The sequence below is a fragment of the Oncorhynchus mykiss genome, chromosome 2, assembly GCF_057628025.1.
Source record: "Oncorhynchus mykiss isolate SJ-2025 chromosome 2, ASM5762802v1, whole genome shotgun sequence".
NCBI classification, from domain to species: domain Eukaryota; kingdom Metazoa; phylum Chordata; class Actinopteri; order Salmoniformes; family Salmonidae; genus Oncorhynchus; species Oncorhynchus mykiss.
This window is the reverse complement of record NC_143023.1, coordinates 82,806,367-82,833,050: the sequence shown is the minus strand read 5'-3', so window position 1 is coordinate 82,833,050 and position 26,684 is coordinate 82,806,367. Positions and strand designations below refer to the sequence as shown.

At 43.0% G+C, this 26,684-nt stretch overlaps 1 protein-coding gene across 17 annotated transcripts in view; it reads right to left on the bottom strand.

The window, feature by feature from the left end:
- ppfibp1b (PPFIA binding protein 1b) overlaps positions 1-26,684 on the bottom strand; it is a 59,888-nt gene that overhangs the window by 19,214 nt on the left and 13,990 nt on the right. For 5 of the 17 annotated variants that reach the window (XM_036956815.2, XM_090209555.1, XM_090209514.1 and 2 more), the window contains exons 3-12: positions 11,479-11,563; positions 10,059-10,270; positions 7,115-7,204; positions 4,989-5,102; positions 4,721-4,840; positions 3,778-3,870; positions 2,025-2,142; positions 1,619-1,663; positions 435-496; positions 256-337 (exon numbers count right to left, since the gene is read on the bottom strand). In XM_036956815.2, the coding sequence (XP_036812710.2) occupies positions 256-337; positions 435-496; positions 1,619-1,663; positions 2,025-2,142; positions 3,778-3,870; positions 4,721-4,840; positions 4,989-5,102; positions 7,115-7,204; positions 10,059-10,270; positions 11,479-11,542 (1,000 nt within the window). In that variant the 5' untranslated portion in view covers positions 11,543-11,563. Of the gene's footprint in view, positions 1-255; positions 338-434; positions 497-1,618; positions 1,664-2,024; positions 2,143-3,325; positions 3,419-3,777; positions 3,871-4,720; positions 4,841-4,988; positions 5,103-7,114; positions 7,205-10,058; positions 10,271-11,478; positions 11,564-26,684 lie in introns of all 17 variants that reach the window. The other 12 variants (XM_036956819.2, XM_090209573.1, XM_090209547.1 and 9 more) reach the window with 3 other exon arrangements.

Here is a 26,684-nt window from a genome sequence, read left to right as displayed (position 1 = left end):
GAGTTCAGAGTTGGCCATTCTATTGGAGCCCACTGCCAGATATGAGGCTTTGACGTTCAAATTTTTAAAATATTTCTATCTGCTCTTACAAATCACTGCTAACATTAAACTGCATCCGACTGATCATTCACAAGGTCACTCAGCATTGTTTGTAGTGTTACTTTGATCTTGAACAAATGATAAGAGTGTTTCTCACCTAGAAAAATAACATGGTAATAGCACATTGTTTTAGAGAGAGAACATGGTTTCTCAAACCTTTCTTCCCTTGCATTGAACTCCTGTCCTGGACCGTCTTGTAGTGCAGCAGCGACTGCCTCAACTCCTCAATTTTACGATCCTACAGGGGCAGAGGGGTCACAAAGATCAAACTTGATAAAACTAACCATCTAAGAATCATGATGGAGGGCGGTGGGGTCAACTGTAGTTTACTGTACCTTCTCCTCATTGGCTGCCATCAGTGATTCCACTGCTTTTTTCATTCTCTGCACTTCCACATCTGAAGGGTAAAGAAATTGATTTTTGCTAGAGAATATACAGCTGGGTCAACTCCGGGCAAAGGTTTGTCTGGGGTCCTCTGACTAACTCATCCATAGTGATCTATGGTACAACAGTACATTATTTAGAGAGCTGTCAATATATTTGAGTATCCAACAGCACTACCTAAACAGTCAGGGAGACCTCCTGGTTGGACATTTTGACTCCCTATCCATGTAGTCTAACTACTTCTTAGCCTCACAGTGAAATAAGCACCACATCTAACAGTTGAGGGAACCTTGAGGTGAAGGATTTGGACTTGGTGGGTAAAACTATGTCAATGCGCTTTTCTATAGCTGTCACAATAAAGACATGAAGATGACAAGGATGATGGACTGACGATGAGGGTTAGCAGACAGCACGCTGGGTGTTGATGGAGAGAGCAAGTGGTGAGAGGAGAGAAGAGTAAGGAAAGGGTGAGAAGGAGAGGTCTGTGGTTGAAGGAGGTGTTGGTTGAAGGAGAAAGCAGGAAGATGGGAGCACAGACTGAACAGCGAGCGAGCGGGCGGGCATCTATACCATAACAGATGAGAGGAAGGGATGTTTTGACATGTCTATCATCGTATATATTTATAAATCCCTAGGGCAGTCTTAAAGGCACAATCCATAAATTAGATTTACATTGTAATCAATATGTTGTGTAGAGAGCTTTTGGGACCGTTGCAATCACAATACCAAAGAAGAGCAGGTGAATAAATTTGAACAACATATTTCTTGTTGTGTTTTACACGTTTACGTTTCAACTTCATCTAGTTGCCATGGAGGACAGAGAACTAACAGAATGCACCTTTAAGATATTTAAGTCAACTAACTTTATCATTCTTACAGTACATAAAGACAAAACACCTTTCTGCAATACAAACCACTGATATCTTTTCATTCACTTATTTGAGTTCTAAAATATCGGTGGCTGAACTGATAAAATGATTTCACAGAGTATATACACAGTATTAAGTAGCTTTCCAATGGGTTATGGACAAGCAAAGTTCAGATGGACCATTCATGCCCATACATGCAAACAGGGGACAGATGAGCAAGAGCAAATAATAATAAATACAAGAATTGATAAAACGCATAACCTTACGTTTCTCTTTCAGCCTCAATTTAAGAGTTTCATCTGGGTGAGAGACTAAACAGGACACAGAATTACTGGCTTCAGTTTCTGACGACTTCAGTTTCATTAAGACTGTATTCTTTTAAATCATGTGGATTGGTTACAAAATATGACAAACTGCAATATCAGACATAATATATTATAAGCATAATAATAAGACAAATGCTCATACATGCTTATAACACGTTATAACGCATTATACCTGTCTGCTTTCAGTAAAGTGTAACCAAAATGTTATCTTTGCTTAATGGAACATGTGTCACAGATCTCCATTGGACAGACCTTTCAGTGTAGAACTAGGCCTAATCTGTGTCCGGGAAACCGGCCCATTGAGTAAAGACACAGATAGAAAGTCAACTGCGGCCCATGATGTCACCTCTGTCTCCAATGTCCATTCCAACCGGTGTCATGCCTCTGAACCCAGTCTCGTCGTGTAACCTCCTCAGCTCTCCGTCCCTTCCCTCCAGATGCCTCCTCAGCATTGCCAGCTCCTCCTGCTCAACACACAACAGTTAGTCAGCGACATCCTCACAAAAAACACTGGTTGCATTCCAGGCCAACTACATTGCAGACGTACTGCAGCATTGCATCAACAAATGGTTGTGTGCCACGTCATCGACTGCGCAGTTGAGGAAGAGAATGGTCGTGTTCCCCTGCTTTGACGTTGCATTGCATCAACCAATGGTTGTGTGCCATGTCATCGACTGTGCCGTCAGTCACCAGATTGCTATAACATATGTGGTTAGCTGATATAAAATACCTATCCAGGGCTTGTAAATTCTGGCATGCATCAGCAACACCTGGGCAGAGGAACGCACCCAACAACTATGGTGTGGTTAACCGATATGTTAACCACTTATCCAGGTGTTGTGAGACCTGGCAGGCTTCTGCAATGTAGTCTGCCAGGAACATGGCCACTGACTTAACGCCCCCTTTCCCCACCTCCATCCTTACCAAACACCCACCTTCACAAACAAACCACAACACAAACATTCAGATGCTGACTTGACAGGCAGAGACAATGATACACACATACCCAGAACAGGTGTGACTAAGGGAGGAGGTGGGGATGTGGGGGTCAGTGCGGGGGTCTGGGGTGGTTGATGTCTCATCAAGTGTTGGAGGAGCCATTTTACATGGCAGCGTCCTAATAGCCTGGTCGCAGGCCTGTTTGTGCTGGCAAAACAACATAAACAGATCTTGGACCAGGCTAGTGTCAAAATGTCAAGGGACAGAACATCAAGCATGAATGATTTCAAAACAAAAACAGAGAACGTACATTTCATCCATGAGAAAGAGGGAGGGAGGGAAAAAAATGAAAGAAACTGCAAAACAGACTTCCAAAAGAGGTCACAAAAGACCAAAATGAAGACATACCTGTGGTTTACATTAAATATGCTATATGCTTAAATTAGGGTCTTGTGGATGTCGCCACATCCACAAGGATGTTTAAATTTGTATGTATAAGTGCTTAGCTTTTTGCACCTGCACCAGAAAAACACATCAATTTTACCATTTGGATCATTCAATTGTTTTTTATGATAAGTCAGTTGAGTTGGTCTTTTTCTGCTAACACACCTTTAATCTTGGCTAGAAATATGTAAAAACAAAAAAAAAACTGCACACACATAACCCCATATCAGATGGCAACAAGCAGAAACCCTGGGAGAAGCCAACCTTCAGGGCCTGCAGTTTGTTTTCCTTCCTCTGTTTCTCATACTGCATCTGGCCCACTTTGATTTTCAGGCTAGAAAGCTTGGCCATTAATGACTAGTAGCGGTAGAGAAAGAGGAAAGCCAAGGAAAGAGAGAGAAAAGAGATGTTATAAAAGAAAGACAGCAAAAGGGGGAGGAGAAGAGGGAGGAGAAGACGGGGGAGAAGAGGGAGGAGAAGACGGAGGAGAAGACGGAGGAGAAGACGGAAAAGACGGAAAAGACGGAGGAGAAGGGGATACTCAAGATTTGAAAAATATTCAAAGAAAGAAGAGAGCATATAAGTGTAAAGAAGAAATGGGCTATAGGGAAAAGTTTTCCTTCTGGAAGTAGATTTCTTTTAGCAGAATAAATCATTCATATATTACATATTGCAGTGTAGGTAGGCCTACTCCACAGGACCACATGATAACTCACCTTAGTGGATTTCAGTTTCTTCTCATACTGTACTCTTTCACTCTCCATCTCAGTCACTCTGTACCTCAGTTCATTCATCTCCAGAACCATGTCCTGATAGGGGAGAGAAAGACAGCATGACCCACAGTGTACTGGGAGGAGGGAAGCTGCATTCAACATGTTTGTTCAATCAGAGAATTTCTCAAAAGTAAAAGGAGTCCTAGAACAGTCACCCCGATGGCTTGATAAACCATATGGTAAGATTGCTTGTTCCTCATGCGCTACTTAAGATACGTCAAAACATGGCCATGGTTTTCATTTTATCAAAATAAATATTTTGAACCCTGAAGAAGGCAGCTTAGCTGTCGGCTTATTAGACTTATCACATCGGAGCGATTCGAGTGAAAAGCTTTGCTTTTTCTTATCAAAAGAAGCCTATACAGAGAATTTTCTCCCACATACTCCAAGGCCAACTACTGATCCCCACGGAGACCATATCATGTGATGAGGGACTAGTTTCCAGGCACAGTAGAAATCCCAGAGCTGTTCCCAGAGCTGTTCTGCTTTGCTCCGAACTGTCGTGTAAACAAGATATGAACAACCTTTTAGGTCTTTGTTGGCAACCATACAACCAGAGTTAAGCCAAATCTTCACATTTCTCCATTATCAAAACCCTAATGCCAGACATTTGAGTGAGAGCAACTCATGCATATCTTCAAACAAGGCACAGTGCCCCTGGCCATGGTAACTGGCATTCTCTTGGCAGTGAACAGTGTCTTTACTTGCCCCAACACACTGCGGCTTTGAACACATGATGATATAAGCCTCCCCTCCCCACACAGTTTTCGGGCAGCAAGAAAGGGTGTGTGTGTGTGTGTGTGTGTGTGTGTGTGAAAGAGCGCGAGGGAGAGGAAAAAGACTGCAAGAAGGATGAATCCTAAAGCAGAGGCCTCCCATTCCATACCTCATTGTCGCTGAAGTCAAAGTGCAGTCTGTCCTTCTCAAATGAGTTCAGCTTCAGGTTGGACACCTCGGCCATCAGGTCCTGTTTCTGAGTCTCTAGAGCCGTTCTGCACAGGAGTTCCTGCGAAACCACAAAACACAGACTAAATATAGACAACACACACACACACTCAGAGTTTGCCTTGCTTGGTTTTGCAGTTCAGCAGTGGTGACAATAATATAACTTCAACAGAGCCCCGTGTTCAGGGGCCGTTCTCCTCCAAACTGACCTGTTGCAGCATCTCCTCAGTGGTGTTCAGTTTCTCCCGGTGCTCATCCAGACACATGTCCAAGTCCCTTATCTTCTCCCCCTGCGCCTCTACCTGGTCTGTCAACACACTCACCTGCACAGGAACACATGGGTAAGACTAAGTTGCTCTTATACCTGTGTAGTAAGACAGTAATTACAATTACTATGCACCATAATAATGTTTGAGTTACTACACCAAGTTCATTAAAGCCTGGTCCCAGATGTGTATGTGCAGTATAGCCAATTCCTCAAATCACATTTTATTGGTCACATACACATGGTTAGCAGATGTTAATGTGAGTGTAGCAAAATGCTTGTGTTTCTAGTTCCAACCATGCAGTAAAATCTAACAAGTAATCTAACAATTTCAAAACAACTACCTTATACACACAAGTATAAAGGAATGAATAAGAATATGTACATTTAAATATATGGATGAGCGATGGCCGAACGGCATAGGCAAGATGCAGTAGAGGTATAGAGTACAGTATATACATATGAGATGAGTAATGTAGGGTATGTAAATATTATATAAAGTGGCTTTGTTTAAAGTGACTAGTGATACATTTATTAAATCCAATTTCTAATTATTAAAGTGGCTAGAGATTTGAATCAGTATGTTGGCAGCAGCCTCTCTATGTTAGTGATGGCTGTTTAACAGTCTGATGGCCTTGAGATAGAAGCTGTTTTTCAGTCTCTCGGTCCCAGCTTTGATGCACCTAAACTGACCTCGCCTTCTGGATGATAGTGGGGTGAACAGGCAGTGGCTCGGGTGGTTGTTGTCCTTGATCTTTATGGCCTTCCTGCGACATCGGGTGCTGTAGGTGTCCTGGAGGGCAGGTAGTTTGCTCCCGGTGATGCGTTGTGCAGACCTCACTACCCTCTGGAGAGCCTTATGGTTGAGGATGCTCTCGATTGTGCATCTGTAAAAGTCTGTGAGTGCTTTTGGTGACAAGCCAAATTTCTTCAGCCTTATGAGGTTCTTTACCACGCTGTCTGTGTTGGTGGACCAATTCAGTTTGTCTGTGATGTGTACGCCGAAGGAACTTAACTTACTACCCTCTCCACTACTGTCCCATCGATGTGGATAGGGGGGTGCTCCCTCTGCTGTTTCCTGAAGTACACAATCATCTTCTTTGTTTTGTTGACGTTGAGTGTGAGGTTATTTTTCTGACACCACACTCCGAGGGTCCTCACCTCTTCCCTGTAGGCCGTCTCGTCGTTGTTGGTAATCAAGCCTACCACTGTAGTGTCAGAACACACCCTTGTGAGGCCCCAGTGTTGAGGATCAGTGGGGTGGAGATGTTTCCTACCCTCACCACCTGGGAGCATCCCTTCAGAAAGTCCAGGACCCAGTTGCACAGGGCGGGGTCGAGACCCAGGGTCTCAAGCTTAATGAAGAGTTTGGAGAGTGCTATGGTGTTAAATGCTGAGCATTAATCGATGAACAGCATTCTTACATAGGTATTCCTCTAGTCCAGATGGGTTAGGGCAGTGTGCAGTGTGATTGCAATTGCGTTGTATGTGGACCTATTCGGGCGGTAGGGAAATTGAAGTGGGTCTAGGGTGTCAGGTAGGGTGGAGGTGATATGATCCTTGACTAGTCTCTCAAAGCACTTCATGATGACGGAAGTGAGTGCTACAGGGCAATAGTCGTTTAGCTCAGTTACCTTAGATTTCTTGGGTACAGGAATAATGGTGGCCCTCTTGAAGCATGTAGGAACAGCAGATTGGGATGGGAGCGATTGAATGTGTCCGCAAACACACCAGCCAGCTGGTCTGCGCATGCTCTGAGGACGCAACTAGGGATGCTGTCTGGGCTGGCAGCCTTGCGAGGGTTAACACGTTTAAATGTTTTACTCACATTGGTTGCGGTGAAGGAGAGCCCGCAGGTTTTGGTAGCAGGTTAGGAGGTCATTGTCATGCCAAACATTTTTGTAAGTTGGCTATTGTAAGCGCAATCAGTTCTGGGACAAAGCTAAGTTCATTACAATAAAAAGGTAACTTGCTGATAATTAATTTTGTTGTAAAGCCCTTTAAATGAGCCATTTAGGCTTCCTTGGTAAGATGGCTACTGGCTATGACATGTTGTGTACTGGACACTACCTGAAGCACCAGGGATTCCTTGTCACCCTCCAGCCGAGACAGTCTCTCCTGGTAGAGGTCCCCACCCATGGAGATGTGGTGACCATTGGACTGCAGGCAGGCACAGAAGACAACATGAAGAGTCAGTGAAAGAGTGGCACTTTTGATTGGTCTGTGAGTGTTAACATACATCCTCCAATAGTATTTTGTGATAGACCGTTAAACATAAATGTTCATCAAGTTATGAGTAGCTGGACAGCGTGGACCCAAGAGGTGTTTTTTAGGTTCTGAGATGAAGCCTCTATTACACTGGTAAAGCTTTATGACATGCTCAGTGCTTAATGTGTCAAGATCAAGTCAGATCAAGCTAAAGATCGATGCTGTGGCACCTCTGGTACACTGGAATATGTCCTAGGGTGAACACGGCATATTGGAAGTGCCTTAAACACGGACAATTATCAGACAACAAATCGCACAAGTCTTTCGAGTGACCGCTTTGTGTGATTGATGTTGCATTTGCCCATTCCTTTGCCTGCAACACCTTAAATGGTTAAAGAGACTAGTGTACACACAGAGCGGGTTTCAGCAGAGAGTTACTAGTGTACACACAGAGTGGGTTTCAGCAGAGAGTTACTAGTGTACACACAGTAGGTTTCAGCAGAGAGTTACTGGTGTACACACAGAGTGGGTTTCAGCATAGAGTTACTAGTGTACACACAGAGTGGGTTTCAGCAGAGAGTTACTAGTGTACACAGAGTGGGTTTCAGCAGAGAGTTACTAGTGTACACAGAGTGGATTTCAGCAGAGAGTTACTAGTGTACCCACAGTAGGTTTCAGCAGAGAGTTACTGGTGTACACACAGAGTGGGTTTCAGCAGAGAGTTACTGGTGTACACACAGAGTGGGTTTCAGCATAGAGTTACTAGTGTACACACAGAGTGGGTTTCAGCAGAGAGTTACTGGTGTACACAGAGTGGGTTTCAGCATAGAGTTACTAGTGTACACACAGAGTGGGTTTCAGCAGAGAGTTACTAGTGTACACAGAGTGGGTTTCAGCAGAGAGTTACTAGTGTACACACAGAGTGGGTTTCAGCAGAGAGTTACTAGTGTACACACAGAGTGGGTTTCAGCAGAGAGTTACTAGTGTACACACAGGGTGGGTTTCAGCAGAGAATTACTGGTGTACATACAGAATGGGTTTCAGCAGAGAGTTACTAATGTACACAGAGTGGGTTTCAGCAGAGAGTTACTTGTGTACATACAGAATGGGTTTCAGCAGAGAGTTACTAATGTACACACAGCCTCTGGCATTTCCCGTGGCCCAGATCCCAGTGGTCTCTGCAGCAAGCAGTTGGTTCCCACCACATCAGTGGGTTGTTTCTCACAGCGGTCTGTCACAAACCCTGGCTTTTATCTTATTGACTACAGCATACTCTAAGAGTTCAGGGAGATGTTTGCTTTGTAAACTCTGAGGACCTGTTCGTGGACATTGGAGACTCATATTAGAGGTGTTCTTGTAAAATTCAAAGCGAGGACAGGCTGAAGAACTGAACAAGATGATCAATGGCCAGATGGGCTTCACATAGTTAGTTTGAACTCAGTGTTCCAGAAACATTCCTGCTGTAAAACAGCAACAAAACAGAATGGAACGAAGAGCACACGCAGAGAGCAAAATATATAGGCTTAATCATTCATATACTATTAGTCGGCACAAAGAATCAACGTTTTAACCAACTGCCTTTGATATGGGTGTGCTGGCTGGTTGCTCTACAGCAAGATCCTCTAGTTGCCCAATGGAGCTTCAACCCCAACCAACATTTCCCTTGATCAATATTTAGAGGGTTTATATATTACTACTCTGCTGCTAAAACTGACCAGGAAATGTCTGTGATAATGTATCCCCTCATACCATACTTCTCCTTTAACCCTCATACTGTCACGTTCGTTATAAAAATGAGACCAAGGCGCAGCATGAGTAGAGTTCCACATGTTTTTAATAAAACCGAAACTGAGCAAAACAAAATATACAAGCACAAACGAAACGTGAAGCTTTACGAATAGTGCAGACAGGCAACTAAACATAGAACAAGATCCTACAAACACCAAAGGGAAATGGCTACCTAAATATGATCCCCAATCAGAGACAACAATAAACAGCTGTCTTTGATTGGGAACCATATCAGGCCAACATAGAATTACAAAAACCCTAGACAATACAAAAACCCTAGACAATACAAAACTAGTGTACCCACCCTAGTCACACCCTGACCTAACCAAAATATAAAGAAAACAGATATCTCAGGTCAGGGCGTGACACATACACAGCAGTAGAGCTCTTCAACGTACCATCCCAGATTCCCCACCAGACGAGTCTCAGACATGTTGTTTTTGTAGTGACACAGGAGGGAATAACACGAGGGAATAACACGAGGGACACAACAACAACAGATGTCCCCTTTGTGGATCTAACCTTATCACACCATAAATCACCACAACAACAGATGTCCCCTTTGTGGATCTAACCTTATCACACCGTTAATCACCACAGCAGGCCTATATTTACACATTCCGTGACATGTCTGGACAAACACCAGCCGTAACATGACACCGCTGTGGAGACTAATGTGATGAGGGATGTCATCGGAGCTGAACATGAACTTTAAATTAATTCAACAGTCGTCTCCCATGTCGGTTTACAGTACGTCTGACATTCTCTTAGTCCTCTCATCACAGATTTGTGTGTCTCTCCCAAGTCACTAGATGTGACAAAGGATTTCATACACATGGCTTTGAGAAGGTTCTAGATAAAGTAAGTTTTAGTACCAGCGAAACCAGGAAGACTTTGCAGTCCCTACACTGTGATACAGCACATTCAACCACAGAGATTTATCATCAACATCATGGGTGGATGCATCTGAAACAGCACCCTATTCCTTATATAGTGCACTACTTTTGACTGGTCTCACCATCAGGTGTCCCTGCTGCAGCCAGTCCACCAGGCTGTCTGCGGTGGCGTCAGGGATCTGGCAGCGCAGGCCCTCCCTCTCCTCTGTGTCCATTAGCTCTAGCACGCCCCGGAGGTCCTCCAGCAGGTTCAGCGCCCGCAGGCTGCCCATGAAGGGAGAGGTGGGCGACTGGCAGTCAAACAGCCCGTTAGAGTAGTCCATAGCCTTGGAGCCTGGGGGGGAAAACACTCAATTAAACAGTTTCTATACTTTAAAGATGGAGAAAGATTCTCTATTTGCAGTTAGCCTCCCCATGAAAGAAGTTCAGTCATTTATAAGGTCTATTAAATGGTACAACTTCATCAATTGACTATGTTGTATTTTAGCCCAAGAAAGAGGACATTCTATGCAATGTATAACAGGTTCACAACAGCCCTGCATTTCTAGAGTAGAGTGAAAATAACTCTCGGTTATACCATTACGTCACTGCTCCTCATTACAGGAACTAGCCAACACGACAAGTGAGGAAATCTAGCTAATTTACACACAAGACTCTACAGGGAAACACAGCTACAGGCAGAGAAAGAGTGGGATAGCAAAAGAGAGACAGAAAGAGAGAACAAGAGAGAGAGAGAAAGAGCTTGAATGAGGACAGAAAGGCTAGAGTTACTTGGGAAACGTAGACATCATGTGATCGGACAGTTAACTGAAATGTCAGGCCTATAATTAACCCAATGCATAAAATAAGATTAGCCTTAAAGCGCGTCTATGCTGACTCTGTGCATTAACATTACTGTACTAATACAGCCATACTGAAGTACCGAGATGGGCTTTACATTTATCCCCATCAGCTACAGTACTACATTTAACTGCCACATGTTGAATTCCGCTATCAAACCACAATGGGAAATGTCCACTTCTTGAAGATTTTTTTTTAGTTCCTGTCTGAAAACATGATCATCAAAAACAGTTAACATTAGCGATAGCGACATGAGGGGATAGTACTTGCTCAAACTAGCCTGAGCGTGTGATCATCATAATGATCTGGTATTCACAGTTAACTGGCCAGTCTAAAAAATGTATTCTGCCTCTTGAAATGTGTGTTGCAGAGCTACACTGGTTGGGCCAGGTATGACCATTAATCCTTCAGTGAGTATTGAGAAAGGCATATTGTACTGGAAATTAATTTCTGTATGCGTCAAGTGTCTCAGAGGAAGAGTGCTGCTCTAGGATCAGCTCTCCGCCCCCGTCCGTATAATCGTAATCATTATGATCCAAAAGGCAAAACTGATCCCGAATCAGCACTCCTACTCAGACTCTTTGTTAACACAGTCCCAGGTCTAACTATCCAACTCCGATAGTGTTGCACCAGTGAATATGATGCTGACAGATCAGTCGTTGTTCTTCAGCATGCCAACGCAGCAGTGACAGAGATTCTTACCTGCTATTATCCCATCCATCTGCTCCAAGGCTGCTGCCAACATGTCACTGGCATCAGACATCATCTTCAACACTCAGTGGGCACCCTGGGAGAAAGAAAACGGGACAATGAACCATTAAGCTATATGTAATTAAGGGCTAGGAGTTTTTCCTGACCCACTAGAGGGTTAGGCAATACATGCCACTTATTATTGACTTCACAGGAGGTTGGTGGCACCTTAATTGGGGAGGAAGGGCTCATGGTAATGACTTAAGCGGAATCAGTGGAATGGAATCAAATACAACAAACATGTTTCCAGGTGTTTGATGCCATTTCATTTGACCCATTTCTTCCCTCAGCAGCCTCCAATGACTGACTTACTTTGCAGTGAGTGCATACATTCTTTGTATGTGATCCCTGTGGGTTGGAACCCATGACCGTGGCATTGCTAGTGCCATGCTCTTGCCCACTGAGCCGTGGTCGGGAAAAACTGCTGGCCATAGGTACAGGCTTGTAGTTACTTAGATGTAATCTCCACATCACTAGAGCAAGAGCTTTTATGAGATTTTGAAGCAAAAAAAATACATATACATTTTAAAAACTAACTCTATGGAGTCTGAAAAGGTAGGAAGTGAGGGGAGGAAATTTCTGCTAAGAAATATGCAACACTTTATCGTCAGTCGGCTCAGTGTTTCACAGGAAAATATAATTACTGGGTTGCTGACACAAAAGCCACTCTAAGAGATTGCTAAGAACCAGAATGCGCAAGGACATAAAAAAACATGGCTAGGTTTTGGCTATTTTTTATTTAACTAGGCAAGTCAGTTAAGAACAAATTCTTATTGACAATGATGGCCTACCAAAAGGACTCCTGCGGGGATGGGGGCTGGGATATAGATATATAGATATATATATAGATACAGTGCCTTGCGAAAGTATTCGGCCCCCTTGAACTTTGCGACCTTTTGCCACATTTCAGGCCTCAAACATAAAGATATAAAACTATTTTTTTGTGAAGAATCAACAACAAGTGGGACACAATCATGAAGTGGAACGACATTTATTGGATATTTCAAACTTTTTTAACAAATCAAAAACTGAAAAATTGGGCGTGCAAAATTATTCAGCCCCTTTACTTTCAGTGCAGCAAACTCTCTCCAGAAGTTCAGTGAGGATCTCTGAATGATCCAATGTTGACCTAAATGACTAATGATGATAAATACAATCCACCTGTGTGTAATCAAGTCTCCGTATAAATGCACCTGCACTGTGATAGTCTCAGAGGTCCGTTAAAAGCGCAGAGAGCATCATGAAGAATAAGGAACACACCAGGCAGGTCCGAGATACTGTTGTGAAGAAGTTTAAAGCCGGATTTGGATACAAAAAGATTTCCCAAGCTTTAAACATCCCAAGGAGCACTGTGCAAGCGATAATATTGAAATGGAAGGAGTATCAGACCACTGCAAATCTACCAAGACCTGGCCGTCCCTCTAAACTTTCAGCTCATACAAGGAGAAGACTGATCAGAGATGCAGCCAAGAGGCCCATGATCACTCTGGATGAACTGCAGAGATCTACAGCTGAGGTGGGAGACTCTGTCCATAGGACAACAATCAGTCGTATATTGCACAAATCTGGCCTTTATGGAAGAGTGGCAAGAAGAAAGCCATTTCTTAAAGATATCTATAAAAAGTGTCGTTTAAAGTTTGCCACAAGCCACACCAAATATGTGGAAGAAGGTGCTCTGGTCAGATGAAACCAAAATTGAACTTTTTGTCAACAATGCAAAACGTTATGTTTGGCGTAAAAGCAACACAGCTCATCACCTTGAACACACCATCCCCACTGTCAAACATGGTGGTGGCAGCATCATGGTTTGGGCCTGCTTTTCTTCAGCAGGGACAGGGAAGATGGTTAAAATTGATGGGAAGATGGATGGAGCCAAATACAGGACCATTCTGGAAGAAACCCTGATGGAGTCTGCAAAAGACCTGAGACTGGGACGGAGATTTGTCTTCCAACAAGACAATGATCCAAAACATAAAGCAAAATCTACAATGGAATGGTTCAAAAATAAACATATCCAGGTGTTAGAATGGCCAAGTCAAAGTCCAGACCTGAATCCAATCGAGAATCTGTGGAAAGAACTGAAAACTGCTGTTCACAAATGCTCTCCATCCAACCTCACTGAGCTCGAGCTGTTTTGAAAGGAGGAATGGGAAAAAATTTCAGTCTCTCGATGTGCAAAACTGACAGAGACATACCCCAAGCGACTTACAGCTGTAATCGCAGCAAAAGGTGGCGCTACAAAGTATTAACTTAAGGGAGCTGAATAATTTTGCACGCCCAATTTTTCAGTTTATGATTTGTTAAAAAAGTTTGAAATATCCAATAAATGTCGTTCCACTTCATGATTGTGTCCCACTTGTTGTTGATTCTTCACAAAAAAATACAGTTTTATATCTTTATGTTTGAAGCCTGAAATGTGGCAAAAGGTCGCAAAGTTCAAGGGGGCCGAATACTTTCGCAAGGCAATGTATATATATATATATATATATATATATATATATATATATATATATATATATATATATATATATATATATATGTGTGTGTGTGTGTGTGTGTATGGATAGATAGAGATATATCTCTATCTATCTATCCACACACACACACACACACACTGCTCAAAAAAATAAAGGGAACACTTAAACAACACAATGTAACTCCAAGTCAATCACACTTCTGTGAAATCAAACTGTCCACTTAGGAAGCAACACTGATTGACAATAAATTTCACATGCTGTTGTGCAAATGGAATAGACAACAGGTGGAAATTATAGGCAATTAGCAAGACACCCCCAATAAAGGAGTGGTTCTGCAGGTGGCGACCACAGACCACTTCTCAGTTCCTATGCTTCCTGGCTGATGTTTTGGTCACTTTTGAATGCTGGCGGTGCTTTCACTCTAGTGGTAGCATGATACGGAGTCTACAACCCACACAAGTGGCTCGGGTAGTGCAGCTCATCCAGGATGGCACATCAATGCGAGCTGTGGCAAGAAGGTTTGCTGTGTCTGTTAGCGTAGTGTCTAGAGCATGGAGGCGCTACCAGGAGACAGGCCAGTACATCAGGAGACGTGGAGGAGGCCGTAGGAGGGCAACAACCCAGCAGCAGGACCGCTACCTCCGCCTTTGTGCAAGGAGGAGCACTGCCAGAGTCCTGCAAAATGACCTCCAGCAGGCCACAAATGTGCATGTGTCTGCTCAAACGGTCAGAAACAGACTCCATGAGGGTGGTATGAGGGCCCGACGTCCACAGGTGGGGGTTGTGCTTACAGCCCAACACCATGCAGGACGTTTGGCATTTGCCAGAGAACACCAAGATTGGCAAATTCGCCACTGGCGCCCTGTGCTCTTCACAGATGAATGCAGGTTCACACTGAGCACGTGACAGAGTTTGGAGATGCCATGGAGAACGTTCTGCTGCCTGCAACATCCTCCAGCATGACCGGTCTGGCGGTGGGTCAGTCATGGTGTGGGGTGGCATTTATTTGGGGGGCCGCACAGCCCTCCATGTGCTCGCCAGAGGTACCGAGATGAGATCCTCAGACCCCTTGTGAGACCATATGCTGGTGCGGTTGGCCCTGGGTTCCTCCTAATGCAAGACAATGCTAGACCTCATGTGACTGGAGTGTGTCAGCAGTTCCTGCAAGAGGAAGGCATTGATGCTATGGACTGGCCCGCCCGTTCCCCAGACCTGAATCCAATTGAGCACATCTGGGACATCATGTCTCGCTCCATCCACCAACGCCACGTTGCACCACAGACTGTCCAGGAGTTGGCAGATGCTTTAGTCCAGGTCTGGGAGGAGATCCCTCAGGAGACCATCCGCCACCTCATCAGGAGCATGCCCAGGCGTTGTAGGGAGGTCATACAGGCACGTGGAGGCCACACACACTACTGAGCCTCATTTTGACTTGTTTTAAGGACATTACATCAAAGTTGGATCAGCCTGTAGTGTGGTTTTCCATTTTAATTTTGAGTGTGACTCCAAATCCAGACCTCCATGGGTTAATACATTTGATTTCCATTGATATTTTTGTGTGATTTTGTTGTCAGCACATTCAACTATGTAAAGAAAAAAGTATTTAATAAGAATATTTCATTCATTCAGATTTAGGATGTGTAATTTTAGTGTTCTCTTTATTTTTTTGGAGCAGTATATATATATATATATATATATATATCACAACAAGCGAGACACCACAACACTACATAGAGAGACTTAAGACAACATAGCATGGTAGCAACACCAAATGACAACATGGTAGCAACAAGAAGAATACCATTAGAACTTAAAAGGATTCCTCTTAGTCATACATGGTGCTGACAACATAGCCGGTCATGAAAACACATGGTTGGGTAGAATAGTTTACACTAAGTAGACAACTGTTGAGACAGAAATATGTTAGTGTAGACTTGCAGTTAATAACGTCATATCATGGCGGAGACGTGACAAATGGAGCATCATCATCTTAGAGAAATGTCATTCATAGATCTGTATTCTGTAAATAGTCTGTATTTCACATGGACTTGTCTCCACAACACCGTAAATGTCAGTCATCATAAATAAGCTACAGTACTAGTGGCGCTGTGTGTATACAAGGGCGGCAAAACAAGGAACTGTAAATAATCCAAGTATAAAGAAAACAAGTGCAGGGCATTCTGGACCAGAATCATGTTGTAAAAATGATGTTGTGCATAGTTAATGTTTCTCTTTTGGAAAATACAAATAGCCAGACATCTTTGGATTCAGTAGTATCAAACATTGGAACAACTTTTGAGCAGCCATGTCGTAAATCCAGAGCAGTCTTAAAACAAAGCCACAGCAGCAGCTCCCGACTGTACACCTCAATAAGGAGCGGTGTTGATAAGCTTGTCATTTCATAATCTATACCCCAGAAATTAGGCCCGGCCTGCTCAAAGGCAAGGGGAATGGAATCTCTGGTGCATGAAATGAGAAATTAGCCTTTCAAATAACACGTTTTTATTTTATTATACATTTGGTTGTTAAATCAGTTTGGCCAGAAAGAAAAGTGTAAGAAGTACTCTGGATTCAATTTGACTGCACATAATAACCATTAGTACTAGTGTTTGACAGGTGCGTAAGTTTAAGAATCATAACGCATCAAAAAAATTAAATAAACATGCACACAGTTTTGGCTGGAGCCATGAAAGACCGTAAGATAAGGAGGATTTAGCAAAACATGAAAGTGTCTTGAGGCAACATCAAAATGAACAACTTTACTCCCTACTCTGGCACTGTTTCTTTTTAAACATGCAAACATTTGAACCTGAACGTGTTTTTAATACACGGCAGCCGGTGGGGTTCAAATGAACATCCAAACGAGAAATATGATCTCCTTGTGCTTGAGGTGAAATGTTGGCCAATCTTAAGCCCTTCCTGTGTTCCCTAGGTTACCCTGTCAGGCGTGGGTCATTGGACACACATTTAGAATAATAATTAAGCCATTTACCCCATTTATTGGCACAGTGAGTGAGCCACCGCTATGGACACTGGACACTTTGTTTTGGAGACCAGCGAGGAAACATCTTCTGGGCCCTAGTTTGGAGAAAGGCCCAAAAAGCACAGCAAGGCCATTCTCTGTCTAGCTTCCTAATCAAAAGGATGCGCACGCACACACACTCACTCACACACACACACAGAGAGAGACTCATCACTAACAATACAGGCCTTTTCTATGCCAAAACTACATTCTCCGAGAATTTATGTTTTGAGCTACAATGGTCTTGCATGAGTACGACACTGCTTTACAATTTGAGTCCATAAGGTTCTGCCTGCTTCTCAGACAATCACGGTCGATTGAGACAGCCCCCCACACCGCTCTGATTCAGAAGGGTGGGGATAAATGCGGAAGACACATTTCAGTTGAATGCATTCAGTTGTATAACTGACTAGGTATCTCCCTTTCCCCTTCCCACTGTCCCACTCACACAGTGCAGTGTTCTCCATGGTATGGGCCAAGGTAAACTCCACTCCTGAGAGCTTTCCTTCACTGGCTGCTGACTCACTTCCTGGGGGGAGGACCCCAATGTGTTAGGGTGTAACACTGTTCTACTTTTTATGGAAACCACCCAGCCACCTACCACTGTCATTTCAGCATTCCTGTGGTCAACATCTTCCTTATGGAAAATACAAGCAATGAATGCATCAGGATTTTCCCTGCTTACAGTGTTGAAAATGCTGTTGAAAACACCAACATCATACAACGTTTTATCATTAACAGATGATTTATGAGTCATTCATATCTTCCGCAAATTGTGGTGTGTAAATTGGAAATTTTGTTGAGATGATTTAGGCTACAGTAGCTAACAACCAAAAATCTCTGCCTAGGTTTTTGAGAGAAGGCCTGAAATTAACTTCACACTAACTTAACGAGCTGTGTTAAGTAAATTAGTATTTAGCTGCTATTTTCAAAAGAGCACAAACATGTGTGCTCTGCTAACGCTACCCCCCAAAAGGTCTCCATACATACTTTGGGGCTAATCAGCCATTTTAAAGTCATTAACAGGATTTCTGTTAAACACTTTCAAGAGTTGCCATTCTAACACTCTTTTATCTTTTCTCTCTCCCAGAAATGTAATTCCAGAGTTCCTGGCAAATCTTTATTTAGTAACTTTCAGAAGCAGTTGTTTTTCTAAATAGTTTGGATTTGTATCAGGCCATTGGTTGAAGTCATTTCAAAAGGTAAAAATATTCCCAAACTCACAACCAAAAATAGAACTAGCCTAATCATGTCACCAAGACAATGAACATCAGTGACACAAAACTGTCATAAAGCACAACAAAAGTCATTCGCTTTTCTTTCTAAAAGTTGCATCATCACTGATGAAAGCTGCAAAACGTTGAAGGCTTTAAAGATCACAGAGAGATTGGAGATTGAAACAGACTTGTCTCACGGCAAAAATCAGCTAAAAAAATATATTTTATTTCATCTTTTCACTCATTAGACAGCCACAGTAGACTGCACTTGACTCAGCACAATACAAAAAAAGACCAGGAACTCTTCAAGGTCAAGGGAAATATGCTATTAGGCCCCATTCCCACTAGGAGATATGAAGGAGAGTGAGGAGCAGGGTGGTGAAAGAGAGATCTACTTTTCAGTTCACATTACATCCTTACCTTACGTTGTCTGGCAATGCGACATTCTTGGTCCGCAGCTCAAATTTACCGTAAATATCAAAGTAACCAGTAAGCACAAACTATTCAACAATGACAAACCTTCCCTCTTAAACATATTACACTTAAGAAATAAGGCACATCGAAGGGCTGTTCTTAAGCACGTGCAATGCGGAGTGCCTGGACACAGCTCTTAGCCGTGGTATATTGGCCACATACAGTACCAAAAACCCAAAGTGCCTTATTGCTATTCCAAACTGGTTACCAACGTAACTAGAATAGTAAAAATAAAATGTTATGTCATACCCATGGTATACGGTCTGATATACCACGGCATTCAGCCAATCAGCATTCAGGGCTCGAACCAACAAGTTTATAATTAAGCAATAAGGCACGGAGGGGTGTGGTATATGGCCAATATACCACGGCTAAGGGCTGTTCTTATGTACGACGCAACGCAGAGTGCCTGGATACAGCCCTTAGCATTGGTATATTGGCCAAATACCACAAAGTGCCTTATTGCTATTATAAAAAACTGGTTAACAATGTAATTAGAGCAGTAAAATTACATATTTTGTCATTCCCATGGTATACAGTCTGATATACCACGGCTGTCAGCCATTTAGCATTCAGGGACTGAACAACCCAGTTTATAATATTGAATACTGCAACCAAACTATATTACACTGTTGAATAATGCAAGATGTGCAGACAATTAAAGGGTTTATTTTCTCGTCTGTTGGCTACACTCATTACATTTTAGCTTCAAGACAAAAGCAGAGTGGCTAAGAGCATTTCTTCAAGTAAAGTTAGCCTACCAAAAATGAATGATTAACCCGCTCATATGAAAATAAAAGTACAGTAGGCCTACCTTTAAAAAATTAAGCCTGGTTTGTTTTATCAATATCATGCAAATTAGTACAAGTGGAATGCAACAAGTTGTTTTATATGGAAGACCTACTGCCCCTTTAAGAGCTAGAATTGATTTTTTTTGTACCCCGTTGTGATTCTCACCAAAAAATGTTGCTTTCTCACACTATTTAAATCCCACAATCGAATTAACAGTTAATGAAGCACTCTTAGCCTATGAATTACATATAGTAAACAAATAATCTGAACTCCACACATACAGTTGAAGTCAGAAGTTTATATACACCTAAGCCAAATACATTTAAACTCAGTTTTTCACAATTCCTGACATTTAATCCAAGTAAAAATTCCCTGTCTTAGGTCAATTAGAATCACCACTTAATTTTAAGAATGTGAAATGTCAGAATAATAGGAGAGAATGATTTATTTCAGCTTTTATTTCTTTCATCACACTCCCAGTGGGTCAGAAGTGTACATACACTCAATTAGTATTTGGTAGCGTTGCCTTTAAATTGTTTAACTTGGGTCAAACGTTTTGGGTAGCTTTCCACAAGCTTCCCACAGTAAGTTGGGTGAATTTGGCCTATTCCTCCTGACAGAGCTGGTGTAACTGAGTCAGGTTTGTAAGCCTCCTTGCTCACACATGCTTTTTCAGTTCTGCCCACAAATTTTCTATAGCATTGAGGTCAGGGCTTTGTGATGGCCACTCCAATACCTTGACTTTGTGGTCCTTGAGCCATTTTGCCACAACTTTGGAAGTATGCTTGGGATCATTGTCCATTTGGAAGACCCATTCGCAACCAAGCTTTAACTTCCTGACTGATATCTTGAGATGTTGCTTCAATATACACACATCATTTTCCGTCCTCATGATGCCATCTATTTTGTGAAGTGCACCAGTCCCTCCTGCAGCAAAGCACCCCCACAATATGCTGCTGCCACCCCCGTGCTTCACGGCTGGGATGGTGTTCTTTGGCTTGCAAGCCTCCCCTCCTCTCACCCTTTTATTTTTGTTTCATCAGACCAGAGGACATTTCTCCAAAAAGTATGATCTTTGTCCCCATATGCAGTTGCAAAACGTAGCCTGGCTTTTTATGGTGGTTTTGGAGCAGTGGCTTCTTCCTTGCTGAGCGGCCTTTCAGGTTATGTCAATATAGGACTCGTTTTACTGTGGATATAGATACGTTTGTACCTGTTTCCTCCAGCATCTTCACAAGGTCCTTTGCTGCTGTTCTGGGATTGATTTGCACTTTTCTCAAAGTACGTTCATCTCTAGGAGACAGAACGCATCTCATACCTGAGCGGTATGACGGCTGCGTGGTCCCATGGTGTTTATACTTGCATACTATTGTTGTACAGATGAACGCGATACCTTCAGGCGTCTGGAAATTGTTCCTAAGGATGAACCCTACTTGTAAAGAACTAAAATGTATTTTCTGAGGTCTTGGCTGATTTCCCATGATGTCAAGCAAAGAGGCACCGAGTTTGAAGGTAGGCCTTGAAATATATCCACAAGTACACCTCCAATTGACGCAACTGATGTCAATTAGCCTATCAGAAGCTTCTAAAGCCATGACATAATTTTCTGGAATTTTCCAAGCTGTTTAAAGGCAGTCAACTTAGTGAATGTCAACTTCTGACCCACTGGAATTGCGATACAGTGAATTATAAGTGAAATAATCTGCCTATAAAAAATTGCTGGAAAAATGACCTGTGTCATGCACAAAGTCCTAACCGACTTGCCAAAACTATAGTTTGTTAACAAGACATTTGTGGAGTGGTTGAAAAACAAGTTAATGACTCCAACCTAAGTGTAAATAAACTTCCGACTTCAGCAGTACATTAACATTTTTGTGTATCTTTGACAATCGCTAATCAATATCCAAAAACAGTATTTTTTTGTAAACCTGCAGATCACCTCTCTTTTGTGGCACCAATATGAGGGTTTATGGCATGGGAAACAGTGTTGCAGTAGTCTAGTGTGACTCCTTTGGAGTGTTCACACTGCACAAAATATTAAGCGAGTCCACAAAAATTGGCTGAAAGAGACCAAGTTTTAAAACACCCTTGGTGATAGCTGGGTTCTCAACACTGCACTGGAGAATATATTGGAAAAACAGAGTGAGGACGATTTACAGCAAGGCTATGATCTAAATGCATGCTTTTCAACCGTTCGCTGCCTGCACCCGCAAGCCCGACTAGCATCACCACCCTGGATGGTTCCGACCTAGAATATGTGGACATCTATAAGTACCTAGGTGTCTGGCAAGACTGTAAACTCTCCTTCCAGACTCATATCAAACATCTCCAATCTAAAATCAAATCTAGAGTCGGTTTTCTATTCCGCAACAAAGCTTCCTTCACTCACGCCGCCAAACTTACTAAACTGACTATCCTACCGATCCTCGACTTCGGCAATGTCATCTACAAAATAGCTTCCAATACTCTACTCAGCAAACTGGATGCAGTTTATCACAGTGCCATCCATTTTGTTACTAAAGCACCTTATACCACCCACCACTGCGACCTGTATGCTCTAGTCGGCTGGCCCTCGCTACATATTCGTCGCCAGACCCACTGGCTCAATCATCTACAAGTCCATGCTAGGTAAAGCTCCACCTTATCTCAGTTCACTGGTCACGATGGAAACACCCACCCGTAGCACGCACTCCAGCAGGTGTATCTCACTGATCATCCCTAAAGCCAAACACCTCATTTGGCCACCTTTCCTTCCAGTTCTCTGCTGCCTGTGACTGGAACGAATTGAAAAAATCCCTTTAGTTGGAGACTTCTCTCCCTCACCAACTTTAAACATCTGCTATCTGAGCAGCTAACCGATCGCTGCAGCTGTACATAGTCCATAGGTATATAGCCCACCCAATTTACCTACCTCATCCCCATACTGTTTTTATTTATTTACTTTTCTGCTCTTTTGCACACCAGTATCTCTACCTGCACATGACCATCTGAGCATTTATCACTCCAGTGTTAATCTGCTAAATTGTAATTATTCGCCTACCTCCTCATGCCTTTTGCACACAATGTATATAGACTTTTTTTTCCCTACTGTGTTATTGACTTGTTTATTATTTACTCCATGTGTTGTCTGTTCACACTGCTATGCTTTATCTTGGCCTAGGTCGCAGTTGTAAATGAGAACTTTTTCTCAACTAGCCTACGTGGTTAAATAAAGGTGAAATAAAATACTAAAAGGCACAATGCCAACAACCCTCCCACCAAAACCCTATATTCAGCACATCTCTGGAGACAAATAGTGGCATGCATGGCTGACACCTGCCCTCAACACACTTCAAACAGACAGGCATCTCCACAACAGATGTGCTCACTGCTCTTAAGTTTTCTGCCCACTTGTCATCCACTGTAAGTTCACAGGTTTAGAAATCATGTCTGAACACTTTTAGCTGAGCTGTTTGGACATTGCATCACACGTCAAGGCCTCCATGCATTCAACGTGTTAGTGCTGTATACGCAACGGCTCGACAACTAACAAAGCATGCTTAATTAGACCACAGCACTCAGCCCTGGTCTTGGAATGCCTCCATTGTCTCATCGTATGTAAACACAGAGCTTACTCCAGCTGAGCATGGCTGGCGTTGAATAGTGGTAGGGTGCTTACTCTGCAGGTATGTTCCACTGATCGCTCATAAACAACTGTTTGCAGCCAGCATTTACACAGTGAAAGCCAGATCTGGGTTCAAATACTATTTAATTTACTATCATTACAAAAACTTCAGCTGGGATGGATAGAGCTTGCCTGGTACAATGGAAGTCACACAAATGCAAACCCCGCCCATCTGGCAGGCTAAAGCAAACACTAAACATATTTGAAAGATGTCAAATAGTATTTGAACCCAGGACTGCTGAAAACACATTGCGTCACAGCGTCTGTTGATTCACAAGGATAATCCCAAGTAGGTTTGGGCAATATCCAGATTTTCATACTGTCATAATACAATTTCTGTACCATACCGGGGCATACGGTATTACCAAATGTGCACACAAGGTGCGCTACTTAAAAAAAATTAAAATAAATGTAAAAGTCATATACACAGTGTTCAAAACATGAAGAAATTCTTCCTAATATTGAGTTGCGTTCTTCATCGACTACAGCTCAGTGTTAAACATTATTGTGCCCCCAAGCTCATCACTAAGCTTAACTCGGAACCCAAACTGGCTGAGCGCGCCATCGAGCATAAATTTATTTTGTCCCCCTACACCAAACACGATCACGACACGCAGGTTAAAATATCAAAACAATGCTTGTGTTTCTAGTTCTAACAGCACAGTAATATCTAACAAGTAATCTAACAATTCCCCAACAACTACCTAATACACACAAATTTAAAGGGGTGAATGAGAATATGTACATATAAATATATGGATGAGCGATGGCCGAGTGGCATAGGCAAGGTACAGCAGATGGTATAAAATATAGTACATACATGTGATATGAATAATGTAAGATATGTAAACATTATTAAAGTGGCATTATTTAAAGTGGCTAGTGATCCATTTATTAAAGTGTCCAGTGATTGGGTCTCAACGTAGGCAGCAGCCTCTCTGAGTTAGTGATTGCTATTTAACAGTAAGATGGCCTTGAGATAGAAGCTGTTTTTCAGTCTCTCGGTCCCAGCTTTGATGCACCTGTACTGACCTTGCCTTCTGGATGATAGCGGTGTGAACAGGCAGTGGCTCGGGTGGTTGTTGTCCTTGCTAATCTTTTTGGCCTTCCTGTGATGTTGGGTGCTATAGGTGTCACGGAGGGTAGGTAGTTTAGCCCCGGTGATGCGTTGTGCAGACCGCACCACCTTGCGGTTGAGGGCGGTGCAGTTGCCGTACCAGGCTGTGATACAGCCCGACAGGATGCTCTCGATTGTGCATCTGTAAAAGTTTGTCAGGGTTTTGGGTGACAGGACACATTTCTTCAGCCTCCTGAGGTTGAAGAGGCGCTGTTGCGCCTTCTTCACAACGCTGTCTGTGTGGGTGGACCATTTCAGTGTCCGTGATGTGTACGCCGAGGAACTGAAATAGTTCCACCTTCTCCACTACTGTCCCGTTGATGTGAATAAGGGGGTGCTTTCCTGAAGTCCATGATCATCTCCTTTGTTTTGTTGACGTTGAGTGATGTTATTTTCCTGACACCACACTCCGAGTGGCCTCACCTCCTCCCTGTAGGCTGGTCTCGTCATTGTTGGTGATCAAGTCCACTACTGTTGTGACGTCTGCAAACTTGATGATTGAGTTGAGGCATGCATGGCCACGGAGACGTGGGTGAACAGGGAGTACAAAGGAGAGGGCTGAGCACACACCCTTGTGTTTCCTACCTTCACCACCTGTGGACGGCCCATCAGAAAGTTCAGGACCCAGTTGCACAGGGAGGGGTTGAGACCCAGGGCCTCCAGCTTGAAGATGAGCTTGGGAGGGTACTATGATGTTGAATGCTGAGCTGTAGTCAATGAACAGCATTCTTACATATGTATTATTTTTGTCCAGATGGGATAGGGCAGTGTGCAGTATGATGGCGATTGCATCATCTGTGGACCTGTTGAGGTATGCAAACTAAAGTGGGTCTAGGGTGGCCGGTAAGGTGCCGGTGGTATGATCCTTGACAAGCCACTCAAAGCACTTCATGATGACACGGGGTGGTAGTCATTTAGTTCAGTTATCTTTGCCTTCTTGGGTACAGGAACAATGGTAGCCATCTTGAAGCATGTGGGGACAACAGACTGAGATAGGGAGCGATTAAATAGGTCTGGAAACACACCAGCCAGCTGGTATGCGCATACTCTAAGGACGCGGCTAGGGATGCCGTCTGGGCCAGCAGCCTTGCAAGGGTTAACAAGTTTAAATGTTTTACTCAGCCACTGAGGAGAGGGGAGGCTGCAGTCTTTGTTAGCGATCCACAACGGTGGCACTGTATTATCCTCAAAGCGGGCAAAGCAGGTGTTTAGTGTCTGGAAGCGTGATGTCGATATCCGTGACGTGGCTGTTTTTGTAGTCAGTGATTTCCTGTAGACCCTGCCACATACGTCATGTGTCGGAGCCGTTGAATTGCGACTTCACCTTGTCCCTGTATCTGCATTTTGCTTGTTTGATTGCCTTGCGGAGCGAATAACTACAATGTTTACACATTCAGCCATATCGCCAGACCTCTTTCCATGGTTAAATGTGGTGGATCACGCTTTCAGTTTTACGTGTGACGTGGCAAATAAAATGTTATTTGACAAGTGAAATCAATAACGGATCATAGCTTGTGCATGTCATGGAAGGAGCTTTGTGTTTTGTACACTCAGTGTAGACAGTACCAGTCAAACGTTTGGACACACCTACTCATTCAGGACTACCTGACATGATGACTCCTTGCTGTCCCCAGTCCACCTGACCGTGCTGCTGCTCCAGTTTCAACTGTTCTGCCTTATTATTATTCGACCATGCTGGTCATTTATGAACATTTGAACATCTTGGCCATGTTCTGTTATAATCTCCACCTGGCACAGCTAGAAGAGGACTGGCCACCCCAAATAGCCTGGTTCCTCTCTAGGTTTCTTCCTAGGTTTTGGCCTTTCTAGGGAGTTTTTCCTAGCCACCGTGCTTCTACACCTGCATTGCTTGCTGTTTGGGGTTTTAGGCTGGGTTTCTGTACAGCTGATGTACGAAGGGCTATATCAATAAATTTGATTTGATTCAATAGTTTTTTTCTCATTATTTTCTACATTGTAGAATAATAGTGATGACACAAAAAGTATGAAATAACACATGGAATCATGTAGTAACCAAAAAAGTGTTAAATTAATCAAAATATATTTTCTATGTGAAATTATTTAAAGTAGCCACCCTTTGCCTTGGTGACAGCTTTGCACACGCTTGGCATTCTCTCAACCAGTTTCATGAGGTAGTCACCTGGAGAGCATTTCAATTAACAGGTGTGCCTTGCTAAAAGTTAATTTGTGGAATTTCATTCCTCCTTAATGCGTTTGAGCTAATCAGTTGTGTTGTGACAAGGTAGGGCTGGGTATACAGAAGATAACCCTATTTGGTAAAAGACCAAGTCCATATTATGGCAAGAACAGCTCAAATTAGCAAAGAGAAACAGTCCATCATTACTTTAAGACATGAAGGTCAGTGAATGTGGAA